This window comes from Phoenix dactylifera, unplaced genomic scaffold (assembly GCF_009389715.1).
Source record: "Phoenix dactylifera cultivar Barhee BC4 unplaced genomic scaffold, palm_55x_up_171113_PBpolish2nd_filt_p 001410F, whole genome shotgun sequence".
NCBI classification, from domain to species: domain Eukaryota; kingdom Viridiplantae; phylum Streptophyta; class Magnoliopsida; order Arecales; family Arecaceae; genus Phoenix; species Phoenix dactylifera.
In genome coordinates, this window is record NW_024068732.1 from 15,333 (window position 1) to 33,110 (window position 17,778).

Consider the following 17,778-nt stretch of genomic DNA (forward strand, 5'->3'; position numbering starts at 1 on the left):
AATGATGTTAAGGAGAAAGTTAATGCCAGCAGTTACAGAAATTTGATTGGGTGCTTATTTTACGTGACAAATACAAGAAAAATATTATGCAGATAACATGTTTGCTGTCTAGATTTATGGAAAACCTGAGTAGAATTCATTGGAACGCGGTGAAGAGAATCTGGAGATATTTAAAGGGGAGTAGACCTGTTCGCTGGCTGGTCCAGGCTTAGTCCAATGTATGACCTAATTTAGTCAAGCCTAGGTTTAGCACAAAGTATCACAATATGAAAATATCATTCTTTATCAAATTTTTTTTTTATAAAAATAATTAATTATTAAAATATGAACTATTGTCATATATTTCAAATAAGTATATCCTATAATGTGAATAGTTTGAATAAATATAATAAACCCTGATCATATAATAAAGTAGAGTATTGTTATGATGTTAGGGTGGTTGTTAGTTTTCAGGTATAAATATTTTTATGCGAATCCATTTTGAATTGGATACAAAAATGAATACAATTGGATAATATTTGATCTATTTTCAAAAAAAATCTTGCGAGTACAAAAATTTAAGGAAAGCCCAAAGTGAAATTCAATAATTTTAGGATCAGTGTGGAAGCTGCCACCATGGTGTGAAATGTTAAACTCAGGGGCGAAGCTAAACTTGCACGCCAAACTTTGCTTCCACATTCAAATATACAATTTTTTTCCGAAGAATCATATAGATTTGCCGGAGAGCGCTTGCCTCGTAATGTCGCTCCGCCGAAAAAACTGAGACCCGATATAAAATATAAATATATTCTTTTTCGAACAACAAAATCATTTCGATATTTTACCAATGAGAACTCGCCACGTATACCCCCCAACCAAGCGAAACACATGCCTCCGAAATGACCGGCGGTTATCCGAACCTCCCCCTGCTCCCCTCTATAAAATACCTGCCTACCCTGGCACGCTGCGTCCGCCCCCCTTCGTTCCAAACCGTTTTTTTAATTCTTCCAGGGGCATTACATCAGGCCACTTCTCTACCTTTTTCGTGCCCCCCAAAATTTTTCTCGATTCCGAGCGCATACTTCTCATCCACTGTCGATTCCACGAGAAATCTCTCCGACTTCTTCGACTTCGCCTCCTTCGATTGAGGTTTTCCTGGTGCTTGGTTGGTACTTGGTGGGGATCGGGGCCGCTCCGGGGTCTCTGGTTCGAGGAGGATTGGAAATTTTGGGTTAGGGTTGGGGCATTCCGGCTCTTGAGTGCTTGATTGATCCGTCCATGGGGATGCTCTTCGTAGAGTCGCTGCCCGGGCCGAAGGTCTTCAAGTGCGGGCGCTGCAAGGTCGATTCGGCCTCGCACGATGCCATCATCTCCAAGGACTTCAGCGGGCGGTATGGTCGAGCTTATCTTTTCAAGAGCGTGTGAGTTGTCCTTTTCCTCACCTTGAACTTTTTCTTTTGATTTTAATTTTGGTCTTTTTGGAGACGTTTTTGGTTTGGGTTTCTTGGGAAATTTGATTGCTTCTACTATTATGTTAATGAGGATTGCTGCTATACGATTGCTGCCTCTTTATTGATACACTGATGCTGGGATTTTCGTAATTTGGATTGTGTGAGTTACTAAATGGTGCGGGTATATAGTGTTTACATTTCCAATTAGCCTGAAGTGGATCTTGGATAGGCAGATTATAAATCTTATTCTAAAAGAGTTTTTGCTGATGGTGTATGGCTCGAAGTTGATTGGTTGGACGTGAATCTGTCTATCTGGATTGCGTTTAGCATTTATTTGACAAAGATCTTTTCTTTGTAAGGATGCATGGATGGAAACAGGCTGCTATGATTTCACTAATGAATGACGATGAAAACAACATGAGATAAGATTTTATTAGAATCCTGTAAGCATCTATATTTTTAGGTTGCCTGGTAGCAATTTTCCAGCATATGCCTGGATTGGAGGATACAGATTGCGGAGTGAATGACTGCTGTAATGTCAGATGTCAGATGAAGTTCAAGAAACATTCGTCACCATGAAAAAAGAGATTGTAGAAGATTTCGAAAGATGATGGTAACCTGTAGGAGGAAATAAAAGGGTATCAGTGCGGCAATGTTTGTCATCAAAAAATGAAAAAATTGTATTGCTTAAAGTGTGGTTGGTGGTGAAAAAGATGCCAACAAGAATTCATTTGGCACACATTTTATTAACATTTGAATCTATGATTGTCTCCCTGAATTGTTGCTGGAAAGATTTTTACATTTTGAAAGGCTGCAGATTTACTGGATATTTGTTTGACTTTCTATAGAGAGTAGCTCTCTAAGCTGATTAGTCATACATTGATTGTTAATTTTTACCTGGTTAGCTGCACATTGTCCCCTAATAAGACATGGTGGGAAATAGAAAGCTCAATATGAAATTGCAACATAATTGTTATAAGTTAACCTAGTTTTCTCTTTTTCAGTTAAGAAAGTCTCTTAGTGCTATCTCTGATATGATTTAATACTTAATGCAGCCTATCAAACATGTATATACTGCTATAAGACGAAGTAACATATTTGGGATTACTCTGTTACCTGTTGAGAAACTACAAAAACTTAGGCCTATAGAATCAGTCGGTAGAAGTTCTAATCCAACCTTTTATTACCCTCCTTGTTTGTAAGGTTGAGTATTTTCTTTATTTAGGCAATTTAAACCCTCGATAAGGTTTCTGATACCAGTCCTTCACCAATATGGTACTTTTGAGGAAACTACAGTATTGTTCTTAGAGGAAGTAAAGTCAATAACATGTTAAATATATATTCAATAGAATCATGCCACATCCTTTTTAAATTTTCAGTTCAACAACCCAATGAGCAAAAGAGATTCTAAAGCTGGATTATGCCTAGAGTTTCTAAAGTGGCCATATAAGGGGAGACCTTGCTGTCTAGGAAATCATTTAGCAATGATTCTATATTCCTTTTTCTCGTAATGTTATAGTAGGGGTACCAATTAGGTCTGGTCAAACCAAATATGAGTTGGGTTAGATTAAAGATAGGTCAAAAATATATTAACCCTAAACCAACCTGTTTATCAAATAGGTCAAAAAATCAAACCCGAACCTGAACATTTTACTGGCAAGGTAACCCAACTCGATCTACAACAAGTGGAACCAAGTTAAATGGATTAAACGGGTTAAGCATTGCCACCCCTATGTTATAGTTTAGAAAATGCTGACCTATCTGATTATAAGCTATTTCGAATGCTGTATTGCTATGAATGATAACTATTGAAGCTCATGCCTATCTCTTGGCACCGATAAGTCCCCAAGGCCTGATCGAGAATTTATTTCATTGCAATTATGAATTATCCACAAATCTGTTATATTGTTAGCTAAGATAAGATAGATCTACAATCAAACACTTGAATGATCTGAGTCCTTTTGGTTCAGTTGCATCTTGTTTAAAGTAAATGGGATTGCACTTATAGAAAGACTTTCTGACTTTTTGTTTAGTTAGAACTCTATAAATGCAAAAGAAAAATTGGAAATTTTTTCATCTTCCAGTCTGTATATCTAGACCATCTCATACATAACATTTCTCATCTCATAATTTTCCACAATTTGATTTGAACTCATAATGCTTCTCCGAAGTTTTCCTAAGTACTGCTTATCTATAGTTTGTTCTCAGTATTTTATGAACTTATATGCTTTTTTCCTTGACTAATTGGATGTCCTAATGTTCAACTTCTATGCCTTTTTAAATTTGTTTTTTTTCTGCCCATGCAACTTGTATTTAGTTACTTCCAAAAGCGGCATTCCGTACTGAACCGGACGTACGAAGCATACTGTACCGTACTGGTTCTTTACTGATATGCAATACGGGAGGTGTATGACACTCGGTATGCTAAACCAGCCTCTGTACCGGATGTACCGACAATGACATGGTGGCATCGGTATGGGGCCCGGTACCGAGACAACGTATCTTAGTTACTTCAGTTATAGTCATTGGATGTGCTATTAACAGATCTATTCTATGTTCTTATAACATTTGAATCAGCATTTGTTGACCTAGATTTTGTTATATTTACTTCCTAAGATAGCTTTCCTTCAAAATTACATTCATGGTTTTCATTATCTTATATTGGCAATTTTAAGTGTTCGTGGATGAAGAATAGTTTGTTATCTAAGAATTCAGATAATGTAACTTTCTTTGTCATTTTTTGATAAATACTTTTACATTCATATTTTCTCTGTTAGTGCTGCAGAAGCATAGAGATTTATGGCAAAGTTTTTGTCCATATTGTGTAATGCATTTGTTCATAGAACTGATTTTCAACTAGATTGATTTTTGCTTTTATTTTGGTAATAAAAGTTTTGGATCTTCCATAATGTAATTATGTAAAATTATAATTAATTGGATCCTCTTTAATATAGAGTTATAATTATTATTATTAATCTATGGTTTATCCAAGATGCATTATTTTGTGAACAGAATCCAGATTTTTTTTATTCTAATCATTTGTTATCATTTTGATTCCCTTTGATGATTCAATATTGAATTCTAGGATCCGAAGCTCTTAGTGCAGCCATGTATTTCTGTAGTTTCTTTGAGCACCATCTGTATGTGATAATTCTTGTTAAATAAAAGGATATCTAGTATAGCATAAAGTTGTAATGCTAACCCAGCTGGGGACCTTATCTGGCATTGAATAGTTGAAGTCCAGATTGGGCAAGTTGTATTCGGCTTTTCTCACATGATACAATTTTCCTTCCTGGAATGGCTTGAAGAAGAAGCTTTCCTTATTCCTGTCCTATACAATACATGTATATATCTGCTATATTTACATCAGTTACCTGATTGTATTACCAGAATTTTGCTTAGAGATATATGCAGCTACGAGATTCTGACTTTGGTGAATGTTGCTAGATCTATATTATGAATTAATATCTAAAAGAAAAGGTGAACCAACTTGCTATATTGATATGTCATTTTTAGGGAACACATGCTTCGAGCTTATTAACTAGAGGATCCAGGGAACATTTTGAATTGTGTAAAGCTTGCATTTCTGTCTTCTAGACTATTTTATTTCTCTTGAGGGACAGGATAGCATTACATCTTTGTAGGTGCTAGCAGCATTCTTTCCCCGGAATATGGATTTTGTATAATTTATTTTTGCTTGATGTCTATATAAGATGCAGAACTATATCACTAGTGTACTGTGGAAACCAACATTGAAATCAAAATAGGGCAGAACTGTATCACTAGTGTAGTGTGGAAGTCAAAAAGCCAAATCAAAATAAACCAAAAAGCCAAATCTTTATTTGAGAATATTACTTCGCTAGTGATATCTTGGTGAACGTGCACTTCAGCTCTTTTCTCAGAAAGAAAAGGAGGGAAAATAAAGATCATGTGCTTTCGCTCGCATCATAAGTTTCTTTTGCATATCTTTTTACTTATCTCTAGAATAACTAGGAATTGAAGTCATCAGCTGGATTATCAATTTATGATGGTTTTGCCTTTAAAACACAATCTATCATTTCATTGATATATTGCTGCCCATGTCAAATTTTTGATGTTTTTGTTGATTTAGACCTTTGACTATGAAGGTTTGCCACCTGATTCTCACATTCAAAATTTACATATTTGAGAATATTTTAGTTTTTTATTGAGGCAAAAAAGTTCTTCAAAAACATATATTCTGGAGATTCCTCCTTTGTGTATTCCTTCATTTGAAGATTATCTTTTTATAAAGCTGTTACATCAAGAAAAACACATGGAAATCAAATAATGTTTGGTTTATTTTGGTATTGCAATTGGGAAAACTTATATGGTGGATCTTCTTTTTTTAAACTTCTATCTTGAACATTTATTATGAACTTTCAGGGTGAACATTTCCTTGGGTCCCAATGAGGATCGCTATCTCTTGACTGGATTACACACTGTGAATGACATCTACTGTAGCTGCTGCCAACAAATTCTGGGTTGGAGATATGTAAGTGTGAAGACAAATTAATCTTTCACTTTATTTCTTCTGAATACCTATCTTCATATTCATATGCTTATATGTGGGTGAAATATTATAGTAGACATATTTATTAGTGCTCCTTTCATTTCTCCTTTCTATCAGTACACCTGTGGATGATGGTAAATCACCATTGAAACAAATTATGCTAATAATGTGGCATACTTGACAGCAGAGACTTTCAAGTATACCTTCTGCCTTTTTTTCTTTATCTCGAAAACCTGCAAACTCATTCTAGTGACTGCTTTTAGAAAGATATATTACGTTTATTTAACTTTATTTAACAGTTTATGAATGTAGAAATGCACCATTATTATAAGTTCGTATGAACAGATCAAAATTACATTTCAAATGTTCTTTAGACTCCTATGGATTGATGAATGCAGCAGTGTTTAAGCAAGTCGAAGGCAACTCTTTCCTTTTCATTTCCCAAATTTTCCTATCTGAGGATTCTAAGCAGTACATAGTTATGTTAATGTAAAGACTACAAGTATAACAGCTAATTGCACATGCATATTAATTTATTGCACATAGGTTATTTACCATTTTAAATCATTATTGAAATTTTTGTTTTTGAGGGGTTTTCTCTCTTGATTTGTTCTGCTTTCAAATGGTTTACCTTCAGTGGAAAATTTTGAAAGTGCGGAAAATATAAACAATCTACAAGCCCCACATCATCTATCCCTGATGGAACTATGAAAATTCTGACAAGCTACATTGCATGCTTGTAAAGGCATCATATAAGTGCTTCTAAAGAGTGGTAAATGGTAATAATGTGTTTAACCTTTTTTTTAGAAAAATAATTTTTTGTGAGAATGTGATGATATACTTGGAGGCTGAGTAGTGCCTTTCTTCTTTAAGTTGTCAGAAAGATTCAAATATTACTTCTGAAGCATCTTTCAATGGTATTTCTTTTAGAAATTCAGGATTTTTGTTTGTTACATTAATTTGTCATGCTCACATTTACTTGCATCCCCTGAAACCAGTCTTTAGGGGATAGAATGTGGGAGTTTGTTCTCTGGATGTGATATGTCAGTTCACCTACATTGATTTGGTTGCTCCTTCAGTTATGCACTTGCCTTTTTTATTATAAAATATATTTGCTGCCTTCTGTATGTAACTTCACACTTTTTTTCATGATTTGGTGCTTAATCAAGTGTTCAAGAAAAAGTGGAAATGAACTCCAGGAAACATCTATCTAGGGCAATGTACTGTAGTCGCTCTGGAAACTTCCTGGAATGCAGGAAACTGCTGCTCAAACAAGCTTTTCTTGGACATATGTTATACTTCTCTATGGATTTGTGATCCTTCAACAGAATGCTTGTTTGAGTAGGGCTGGCAGTTGATTGAGACTGTTTATGTTTGGTTTAATCAAAGAAGAAAATAAAAAAAAGCTTAACTCAAGCCTGACCTTTATTTGACCAAGCACTAGACCTTGCATAGGTTCTGGACTTGCTAGCTCAATTTATCAAGGCTTAAAAATTTGAAAAATAATAAAATCAATGATGAAATTAAAAACTATATCCCACCAATGACTTCCCTCAATTCCTGCCCCCCCCCCCCCCCCCCCCCCCCCCCCCCCCCCTCCTCCTCCTCCCCACATGCAATTCTACCCCTCCAGCACCAGCCCACTTTCTTCTCTCCCTACTTCGCAACCTGCCCCTTTTCCATTCAAAGACTACCTGGCCTTGCCTCTTAATTCCTTCTTATGAACTAAAATTGGCTTAGGCTTTGGGCTTGCAACTTGGTACGGGTGTAGTTGGTGTTAGTGTTGATGGAGAGGGGCCTCCTTCCCTCTCTCTCACACACACACTGGCTTAGGGTTGGGGCTTGCAACAATCAAGTTCCTTGGTTGTGGTGTAGTGGGTGCTAGTATTGGGGTAAAGTTCTCACCTTCCGCCCCCCTTCCCCCTTAACCTCATACTCTCTCTGTTCATATGTGGCTCTCCTCATTCTTGCTCGACCAAGTTGGTCTGTAAGCTTGCTTATAACCAGGTAAAGTTCAAGTTGACCCAAATTTTGGCTGCCTAGTGGAAAAGTATGACCTCTTAAACTTTTTAGGGATTTTAGTTCTCCATGAGTTAATTGGACATCTGGAGCTTGCTTATCAAAGTTAATAGAATCATTTAACTTTTAATTTGTTTTTCTTTCTTTCAAGTATCATTTGGCTGAAATTGGAATATGATGGTTTGCATTTACCTTGGAAACCTTTGTCACTACCTTCAAAATTTCTTTGAAGGGCCTGGACTTTGTATGTTGGCTAGCATTCTTCAAGTCTCAAGTTTTAGCAATTTTATTGGTTTGCTCTACTTAATGCTAGAGATGCTGAAATTACTAGTGTATTTTTGTTACCTTTAGCATAATTTTATTAATGTTCTTTAGTTTTCACCTTTTATTCTCCTTAGTTTGAAAATTTATGTACAACAGATCTTATTATTTTGGTTGTTGGGCTCTCAACTTACCCCTTTTTGACTTCTTGTGCTTGATTGGATTTACTTTGATACACTATGAACATTTTACTGCTTGAAGGACCCCATTGATGATCCTGGGCTTTGTAATGTTGCTTTTGCCTTTAAAAAAATGGTTTTCACCTCTGTACCACAAAATAATGGTTTTCACCTCTATCTTGTTTTTTGTTCTTCATAGTCCAAAGCTTCTGGTGTCATACTTGCTCTTCTCAAGCACTCTCTTTTGTTGCTGCAGTTGTTGTTCTTGATTCTTATACTTTCTAGACCTTTTAGTTGTCAAATCATGGTGGAAATTAGACTTCTTAACTGATTCTTGACATGTCTCTTGTTACCTTTTGTATCTTTGCTCAACCAAAGTGAACCCATCATCATGATCCACCATGGCTAATTGCATCCTACGGGTTCTCGACTTGTTAGTTGAAACAGGTAGGTTGTCAAGATGATGAGTTTGATTACAAACCTAACAGTCCTCTAGACTTCACTATTCTTAAAATGTTTTATGTACTCTAGACTCCTTTTCAAATGTTTGTTGGCCCCTCTCTCTTTCTGCGCGCGCGCGCTTGCTCGCTCCTTTTTCTCTGGGTTTTCAGGCTCTATTGTACCTTTCTTCTCCATTGAGCCTGCATTTCTTTAGAATGACCTACACATTGATTGTAGAAACGAGTCGTAAGAGAGATCTGGATCAAATCTTCTGTTACCAGGTGCAAATCATTCACTTGTTGTGCTCTCTCTCTCTCTCTCTCTCTCCATCTCCTCCTCCTCTCGCTGATATGGATTATGGACAACAGGATTTTAATGACTATTCTATGTTTGATGCATCTACTTAAAAATGGTGCTTATCACGTTTGGCTGATGAATGACTCTTGTTCAGTATAGTTCTGGCAGCTGCTGTTTCCATTATGATCCTCTGTCCTGTGATGAAGCTCTCTTGGGTCCAAAGTGGCAAACCACCATCTATGAGAAGCTTTAAGGTTCTTAATAGGCACATACACGTATGCACACTTGTAATCATTCAGCCAGCATGCAATCATTCTTTGAGATGTAGGGTGAAGAACTACCTTTAGGATTTGGAGAAGTAGATTGCAGTTGCACCACTTCAGCCAGATGATGCCATTTTGCAACACAGTCAGATTCGAGCCGAAGGAGGTACACTTTTTGCTTAGGAACAGCAGAGAGTGAGCTAGCATGCATGATTTGTAGCATAGCATAATAACCATCAAGCGTTATTCCAACAGTTCCGTATTGGCTTTATGGATGCTTATTTATTAATCAGTAAACATAATTTGTAGCATATGCAGCTAGAATTACTACAATTATATAGCAGGACCCTGTAGGGTATGTTTCTATCTCAGAAATAAATGAGTCTATGAATGCGAATGGCTGTGACTGAATGAAAATTGTGATCCAAACTAAGCTCCTTTTAGTGTATATAGCAACAGGACAACAGAATTTTAGATGCCTATGTGATGCTGAGTGATAAAGACCATGAAGCTTTGAAGTGGTTGTGGTGACTAAGGGGCATTTTTTGCGATATTGTGTATAATAATATATTCAAAGTTGCCTTTGGTAGTCTGATCAGAGCATAAAAGCTTATGTTTATGTATTAAGTGTTATAAACTAGTATTTTTTGTTATGGGGCATTTTGTACTTCTATGCCACCATACTTGTAAGTAGGTGATAGATGCTCTTTGTTGTTAATTAGTTCTGGTTTTGTGGGCTTTAGCCAGATGGCTTAGATCCTTTCGCAAAACTGGACTTGGATAAGAAGTGTTTCTTGTCAACATGTTTCTAGTTGCTTTTCAAAAACTGAAATCGTACTTGGACTCTTTTCATTAAATATTTTCATCGAATAAGTTGGCTGCCACAATGTCCATGAAATCTGAAACATTTTATTTCACGTAAACTTGGATATTAGATTGAATATCAAATATTTTAATTGCAAAAAATGTTATTTATGTTTAGTCTAGTTGATTACACAAGGCATTTTTTTTCCTTCTTCCATCTGATTACAGGTTCTTTCCTGGTTTTAATCACTTTATTATGTTTAATTGGTTGTTCATGCAGTATTTTTTGTTTTTGTCTCTCTTTTTTTACATGTATATTGCAGGAGAAGGCATATGAGGAAAGTCAGAAGTACAAAGAAGGGAAGTACATCCTAGAGAAGGCTAGGATGTTGAAGGAGGGCTGGTGATGTATGAATGAGCTGGACTAGGAGAACAAACCTAGATGTGTATCTAACTGTGTAGTGATAGAAAATCCCAACTGGGGCTGTCAAAAATGAATCCAGTCAGGGACATCTCGGAAGTGATCACTAGAAACTCAAAACATTCTTGCTTGATTATGAAATAAAAGACTGATTGGTTTTAAGTAGTCAATTATTGTTGTCTTATTCATTTGGTTTAGTTTCTCATCTGGTAGGGTTAATTAATCCTGGAATTTCATGTGATGTTTGGTGACGATTATTATTTCTCAACTGTTATATTGTTTTCTCAGATCTCTTTATCTAGATCAGAATTAATAACTCTTTGCTGCTGGAAATGTTGATGGCCACAGTTTGTAGGATTTTTTATCAGGAAGTTCCCTAATAATATGATCATCTGGGTTGGCATTGTTGGTAACGATCTCTTTAGCAGATGGAAGTTTTATTTCTGATTGTGGTATATTTTATCTTCAATATGTATTCACTTCATCGGCATTGTAGGCATAGATATTGCCAGATTGTCGTTCTGCATGAGAAGTTAGCTAGAACGATCAGAACTTTCACATAACAATTGCTCTGTCTTGATACGATCTTGAAGTTATCAATGGTGGATCTTCAGCAAGCTGAATATTGTACTCGCCTAGATGAAGGAGCGTGCGTGCCTCTGAAAAATTAATAAATTTATTTATTAAGAAAAAGGAGGGGATTATCCCTCACCCAGCTATAGGGTGCACATGGGTCGGGTGGGGTCGAGTTTTGAGTGACCCGACATGAGCCAGTTTTTCGTTCGGGTTCTAATTTTAGACTCAGATCTGACCCAATTAAAGATCAAGTCGGGTTCACAGGTATAATTTTTGACCTAACATATCATTTGGGTTGGATTGGGTCCATATATAATCCGGACCCGACTCAAAAAATACGGGTCCGGGTTAGGTTAGAAAAGCAGTGCACATATTTTGCAGTAAAACATCGCGAGATACTGTAAGATCAAAGCACCGGCAACATCATGAGATGTTGCTCAGAAAAAAGAAAAAAATGAAACATCTTCTCATAATGCATAACCATCTCTGAAGTCTAACATGCGAAGAACAACTCTTTCAAAACATGTAAAATAGCTTCACATCAAGTAATTAATAAAGAATCAGAATAGCTTCCCATCTTTGCAATAAACCTTCCACCAAGTCTTCGAAATATGTAAAATAGCTTTGAAACGAAAAAAAAAGGAAACAGGAAATGCTACCATGTAATTCCTTCGTGACCCTTCATGTAATTCAGCATCATGATGCATCATGTTTACATCAAGACAAGTAGGCATATACATCACAGCCTCATCATCATGTTCAGTGAGTTTTAGAATTACATAATTAAGAATATGCATAATGAACCACAATTTCCTCAATATAAAGTGACCTACAAAGAACAAAAATGCCTTGAATGCTGCTGCGAGGTAGAACTACCTATACAAAATTTGTTAAAAATCTATTCGACCACAGCTAAAAGATCACCTGCTCGGCAGAAACAATACTTTACATCTTTATCCTCCATGGCTTCAGTTAATAAGCACCCATACAACTATAGAAAAAAATAATAGATATAATTAACTATGCATAAAAAGCACAATATTCTTAACAATGTAAACATAATAATGAAGATGATTATTACCACATACCAGCATAAGCTAATCATCAATATTAATAACAACAGCAGTTTCATAATTTTCAACCTTGTATTTTGTATGAGGAGGTGGAACATCTACAAATGAAAAAAATACAAAATTAAAAATCTCAAAGTTTTAAAGCACTAGTACAAGATAAAATTTATGAATGTTCTAGAAATTGAACCTATAAGATAAGGCAAGATGTTTCGAAGCCAATTTTATGTACATATCAATACCTCAATTGTATTCGGAGATAGACTACTATGAAAATCATCAAAAACCTACCAACAGTGCTGAAGGCAGACTCATATGCAAAGGTAGAAATTTTTGATTATCAAGATATTATGTACCATCTTAGACAATATTAGATATTTTGATTCATTGAATCTCCAATACTGTAGAATATCAAAATTTTGATCTTCTAATGGATAAACCTGCTCAAAAAAATTACATGGCAAGTTATTTTTATTAGTATTATTGACTCATATTTTAATGTACGCATCCATATTAGAGATCATAAAATACCTTTTCTTCCAAATAGGTCTCTAATTCTGACTTGGATGGTTGGGTAATTTTTTCTTCTTGGATAAATTCTTCAGTCATGCATAAAACAATTCTCATCTTCTCTACTTTGGGATGTAGACACCATCTCCTCCACTTGAACATGAGAGACATTTGCATCATATAAAATTGTATAATTATCATAAAGAGTTTGAAGAACATCACATACTTTGATCTCAAATGAAGCACGATCACCATTACCATAGATTTTCTAAAAGCAATACCTAATAAGCTTCATCTTATGTCTTGGATCAAAACAACCCCTATAGCAATGAGAGCATTCCTTCTAATACTTGTCAAATTTTTCTTGCATCTTTAAGACTATCATCATCACAACTGCATTTAAACTCCTAGATTCTTCAATCAAGAACATATATATTCTCCAAATTTCATAGAAATACAAATTTGCAGTTTGATTTTTTGTTTGTGAAAAAATTTCAATTATAAGATGGAAAACTTTTAAAAAGTTAAAATAATGATGCCTTGAGACTAATCTTTCTCAGTTGGCGTATCTTCAAAATTAGGATCCTAGGCCACAAGTCGCACAAATATATCGTTAAATTGTATAGCATCATTTAACATGAGATACGTAGAATTCCAACGAATATTTTCTTACCCTTCATCTTGAATTGTTTCACAATTTCCATAAATAATTCCAACCTTGCTTAAAATAATTTTATATATTTAACAGCCTCGCGGATCCTATGAATAGCACCCTCCACTACTTCAACCCATCCTTCACAATCAAATTAAGAATATATGCACAGCAACGCACATTAAAGAATTCACCATTTAAGAGTAAATCTTTTATAAATTATTTTTGAAGTTCTGTTACTACAACTGTATTTGCTGACAAATTATCAAAGGTGATTGAACCCAACCTTCTCTCAATTTTCCAAAATAAATTATAGCTAGCTATACAATCACTAATGACTAAACCCATATGTGGTGAAGGAACCAACTTAAAATTGTTAATATGCTTTTTAAGTTTTCAATCATTAGTGATGTAATGTGCAGTGAAACACATGTATCCCAATGTTTGATTTGATGTTCACATGTTCAATGTTAGACTGATTCTTTCATAGTTTGTCTTCAACAAATCTTCAAATCTTTGTTTTTTCTTTTGAAGGAATCAGAAGCCAATATTGTTCTTAAAACAATATGAAATTATGGTCTAAAATTCCTAATAAATATCTGAAAAGCTGGGTGTTCAACTGTTGTAAATGGCTTACACTTTCTTCTTACACTTTCTTACAGCAATTGTTATGTTAAGAAGCTCATTGCATCAATTAAGGGTTCACCTGAGCTGTGTTACTGTGTCACATCTGCTCTCAGCATAATCATCTCTGATCTAATGCATCACACTAGGATTTTCATTGATCGAGTGTTGTCTTGAGCACCTAACATATAACCAGAATTCAGTAAGTGAACATGACCCTCGTGTACATTGCAGTTTTGTTTTTAGTTAAAAAAGTCTCGAAGTCTCAAAAGTAGATCTTTTAATATAGTAGATGAATTATTACTAAGTTTTATGCGTGTCTGATTTGGTATTGTAGTGCTTTTCTCATTTAGTTAATACACATTGACATGATTAATTACATGGTTGGAGGAACGACATGCTTGAACTCTTTAGCCCATTCAAATTGGAGTAATTATGGCTACTATACTCATTAGCACCCCTCCTGCCCTTGTCCTTGGGAGATGTTCTAAGTCTGAATGCTCACAGATTTGAATAGATACTGTCACCTCCACCATTGATCTCCGAAAAATAATAATAAAAAAACTACTAGTATGACCTATTTCTTAGTTGGATCTAAATGTTCAAATCTATTCAAATCTAATCTCAAACATCATGACTCAAAAAAAAAAATTAGCGAGGATAAATGGAGCAGGCTTGCTCTTGGTAAAATTAGTCTTGAATGACAAGTAACTCCTTGGGATGCAATAAATGGCCTAGGCACAGAAAAAACATATGCCTCTGAATTGCAGAATAACATCATGGCCACAAATGCCAATCAGTCCCAAAAGATGGTATTTTCGAATCAAGTATCTTCATAGGCGAAAAGAATAAAAATAAATGAATACAAGAAGATAAAAACATAAAGTTTCAATAGGACAATTTACAATAAATAGAATATATGATAGAAAACGCATATCCCTCTCAAATGCAGAACTCCAGCATGGACAAAACACCAATCAGTCCTGAAAGATGGCATATAGGTACAGGTAATCCTTGGCCAAAAATAATACTAAGAAGAAGAAGAAAGAGATTTTGACAAGAAAGAAGGAAAACATAAAACTAAAAGATGGAAATCATATATGCCTCAGAATTGCAGAATATCATCCTGGTTACATACACCAATCAGTCCCGAAAGATGGTGTACTGATAATAAGCTATCATCACAGGCAACAGATTACAAAAAGAAAATAAAAAGATTTACAAGATTGTTAACAAAAAATATTAGAAAGTGGGTTATCAAAAAATTAAAAATTGTTGCAAAATTAAAAAAAAAACATATTAAAATGCTCAAGTGTACCAACCTACAGATCCAAGGCGATCTGTAGGTATTAAAATTTTTGAAGAACCAAAAAATCGATTGTTAAATAAGCAAGTTACCTATTTGTTAATGCATAGAATTTAACCGTTACTGGTTGCGTGGAAATGCATGAAAAGACTACGAAGTGGAGTTAGAACATAAAGCATACCAGACAACGGAGAGAGTGAGAAATTAGTATACGAGATTTTTTTTCAAAAAAAAAAAGACCATTGAAAAGATGATCATAATAAAAATAAACTATAAACAAATTAATACATAAAAAGTGATGACACGTCAACCAGAAACATGGAAATATCAATCTTCCATGTTTATCACTTCAAAGCAAAGATCGCGTACAGGGAAGGAGGCGGGGTAAGGAAAGATCTCAAAGAGCAGCAATGGAGACTCAACAGGACGAGGGATTGAAGGGCTTCGAAGGCCTTCGGGAGGGATGACTTCGATGGCCATCGTGATCTCCGCCCTGGCCATATCCGCGGCGAGAGAGAAACCCTAACCCTAAGGGACTAAGGAGAAACCCTAACCCTTAGGCGAGGACAGGAACGCAACCCTAACCCTAGAAATGAGCGGGGTTACGCCACGGGGGGCGGGACGAAGGGAAAGGAAGCGATGGTGACGGTTACTTATAGAATGGAGAGATTTGCTTCTCCCGTTGGATTTTCATCGTACGGTTCCCGTTTTTTCGACGAAATGGCCGGAAATGGGCTAGTCCGGGCCCCTACCCAAGCACGAGCCCGACCCGAAACCCAATCGGGCCTACCCGAATTAGCCGATTTGGTCCAAGAACTGGGCCAACCTGATTCGGCTTGATTGGGATTAAGCACCTACTAGTGTGATAAAGCTTAGGAAAATTGCATTTAAACTATAATCAACCTTGGTTAGGTTGCCCATCTTCTAAAGCGATCGAAGAAGCTAACATTTCATAGTGCAATATCATCTTTTAAATGATATATAAAAGGGAACGCATTATCAAAATAAACACTTGTTGAATCTTAAACAAGTGAAAAGAGATAATAGCATGCATCCAACCTTGGATCGACCGATCAGATAAATAAACATGCTTATATCGACTTATTTCATGCACTCACTGAAGCCCTGCAAAAATATAAAGAATCTCAACACAACCTTTTTCACGCTTTTACACCTTGACATAGTTTGCAAATCCATTAATATTTAATATTTCAGTATCTCTTCTAAATCTTTTTCCATTGATTGGTATAAGAATATTGAATAATAAATATTTGTGAATTTAAACACTTTTTTTCGTAATATAACATGAATATAAGAAATGCTTTGAATGTTTGAGTAGCTTCAATGAATCAAATTGATTTTGCCAAACCACATTAAGCTACAAAATGGTCATGCCTCAAGCCTAATTTGTACCTGATTCCAGGCTGACTGCTGACCCAATTTCGGGCTTAGTTTTCAGGCTTGGGCTGGATCAAGTAGTTTTCTGTAAAGTTCGTCCTAGCTAGCATTCACGCAAAAAAATTAAAACATCCAAAAAGAGACTAGTCTAATGAGGGGCATGTAATTGTTAGTAGCAAAAAGGAGCAAACCACATTAAGCTTGCTCGGAATCCACAACGAACACAAAAAGGAGCAAAATAGCATTCAAATCAATAACTTACATTAACTGATAATAATAAGGGGCGCATGGGGGGTATTTATCGGCTCCGAGAAAGTAATAAAATGGAGTGGGTGTCCTTACAGTCCAAGAAAAACTCAACAATTAAATCATAAATATACTAAAACAAAGTAAACTTGCTTTAGGGGTACTTCCAGAAGCAAAACAAATTTGCTGGCCCACTTACTACGTTCTAAATTAATATGAAAATATATTAATTATCGTCCGATTGACCTGGACTTGGTATGCTACAATGTTGCAGGTGCGTGTTTAGTCCCATATTAGTTATTTGCTGGAGAGATCTTGGCATACTCGGTCGTATGAGCCAGCCCTAAATCATATGGTAAGCGCATTAGCTTTTCGATCTAGACGCTCCAAGAATTCCAAGCTCCGGGTAAATTTCAATGGAATTCCTTTTTTGTTTTTCTTTAGATTAGTTAATCTATCTTGAAAGGTAAAAAGGGGTAGAGGAAACCTGTTTTTATCCACAAATACCTTGCTGTTTAATTTCTGCTCTCAGACTGCACCGACACCACTTCGGTTTCTTTTTCCCATAACTTTCTAATCTAAGCTGTGGTTGAGGTGATTCAAGTAGCATTGCAAAAGCTTACTCAATGAAGATATAATGGATGTGTTTTGAGATGAAATTCAGTTTTGTTGATTAGGGTGAAGCCATCTTTTGGACTGATGATCATAGAATTGCTTCTGACATTGCATCTTGATGTACCATTCTATAGT

At 35.6% G+C, this 17,778-nt stretch overlaps 1 protein-coding gene, 1 long non-coding RNA gene and 2 other non-coding genes across 6 annotated transcripts; 1 reads left to right on the forward strand and 3 right to left on the reverse strand.

Moving 5' to 3' along the window:
* The first annotated feature begins 947 nt into the window (after positions 1-947).
* LOC103714939 (putative yippee-like protein Os10g0369500) lies at positions 948-10,816 on the forward strand. Its single transcript, XM_008802419.4, has 3 exons — positions 948-1,400; positions 5,835-5,943; positions 10,549-10,816. The coding sequence occupies exons 1-3, from the start codon at positions 1,258-1,260 to the stop codon at positions 10,630-10,632; spliced, it is 336 nt and encodes a 111-aa protein (XP_008800641.1). The 5' UTR covers positions 948-1,257; the 3' UTR covers positions 10,633-10,816.
* Positions 10,817-11,671: 855 nt separating this feature from the next.
* LOC120108587 lies at positions 11,672-15,995 on the reverse strand. Of its 3 annotated transcripts, none has more exons than XR_005509876.1 (3): positions 12,824-15,995; positions 12,311-12,732; positions 11,672-12,213 (listed from the first exon to the last, which is right to left on the reverse strand). It is a non-coding gene; the product is annotated as an uncharacterized LOC120108587 (long non-coding RNA). The 3 variants fall into 3 exon arrangements; XR_005509877.1 differs by having other exon boundaries at positions 12,311-12,393; positions 12,649-15,995; XR_005509875.1 differs by having other exon boundaries at positions 12,311-15,995.
* On the reverse strand, positions 14,832-14,921 carry LOC113463241. The gene has a single exon (XR_003387136.1). It is a non-coding gene; the product is annotated as a small nucleolar RNA SNORD96 family (small nucleolar RNA).
* Positions 15,179-15,269, reverse strand: LOC113463240. Its single transcript, XR_003387135.1, has one exon. It is a non-coding gene; the product is annotated as a small nucleolar RNA SNORD96 family (small nucleolar RNA).
* Positions 15,996-17,778: the final 1,783 nt, after the last annotated feature.

Excerpts from the sequence above, each read along its gene's own strand:
- LOC103714939 (XM_008802419.4), top strand. The coding sequence starts at position 1,258 with ATGGGGATGCTCTTCGTAGAGTCGCTGCCCGGGCCGAAGGTCTTCAAG. Across the intron at positions 1,401-5,834 it reads GCTTATCTTTTCAAGAGCGT|GGTGAACATTTCCTTGGGTC; the intron begins GTGAGTTGTCCT and ends ATGAACTTTCAG. Across the intron at positions 5,944-10,548 it reads AAATTCTGGGTTGGAGATAT|GAGAAGGCATATGAGGAAAG; the intron begins GTAAGTGTGAAG and ends TGTATATTGCAG.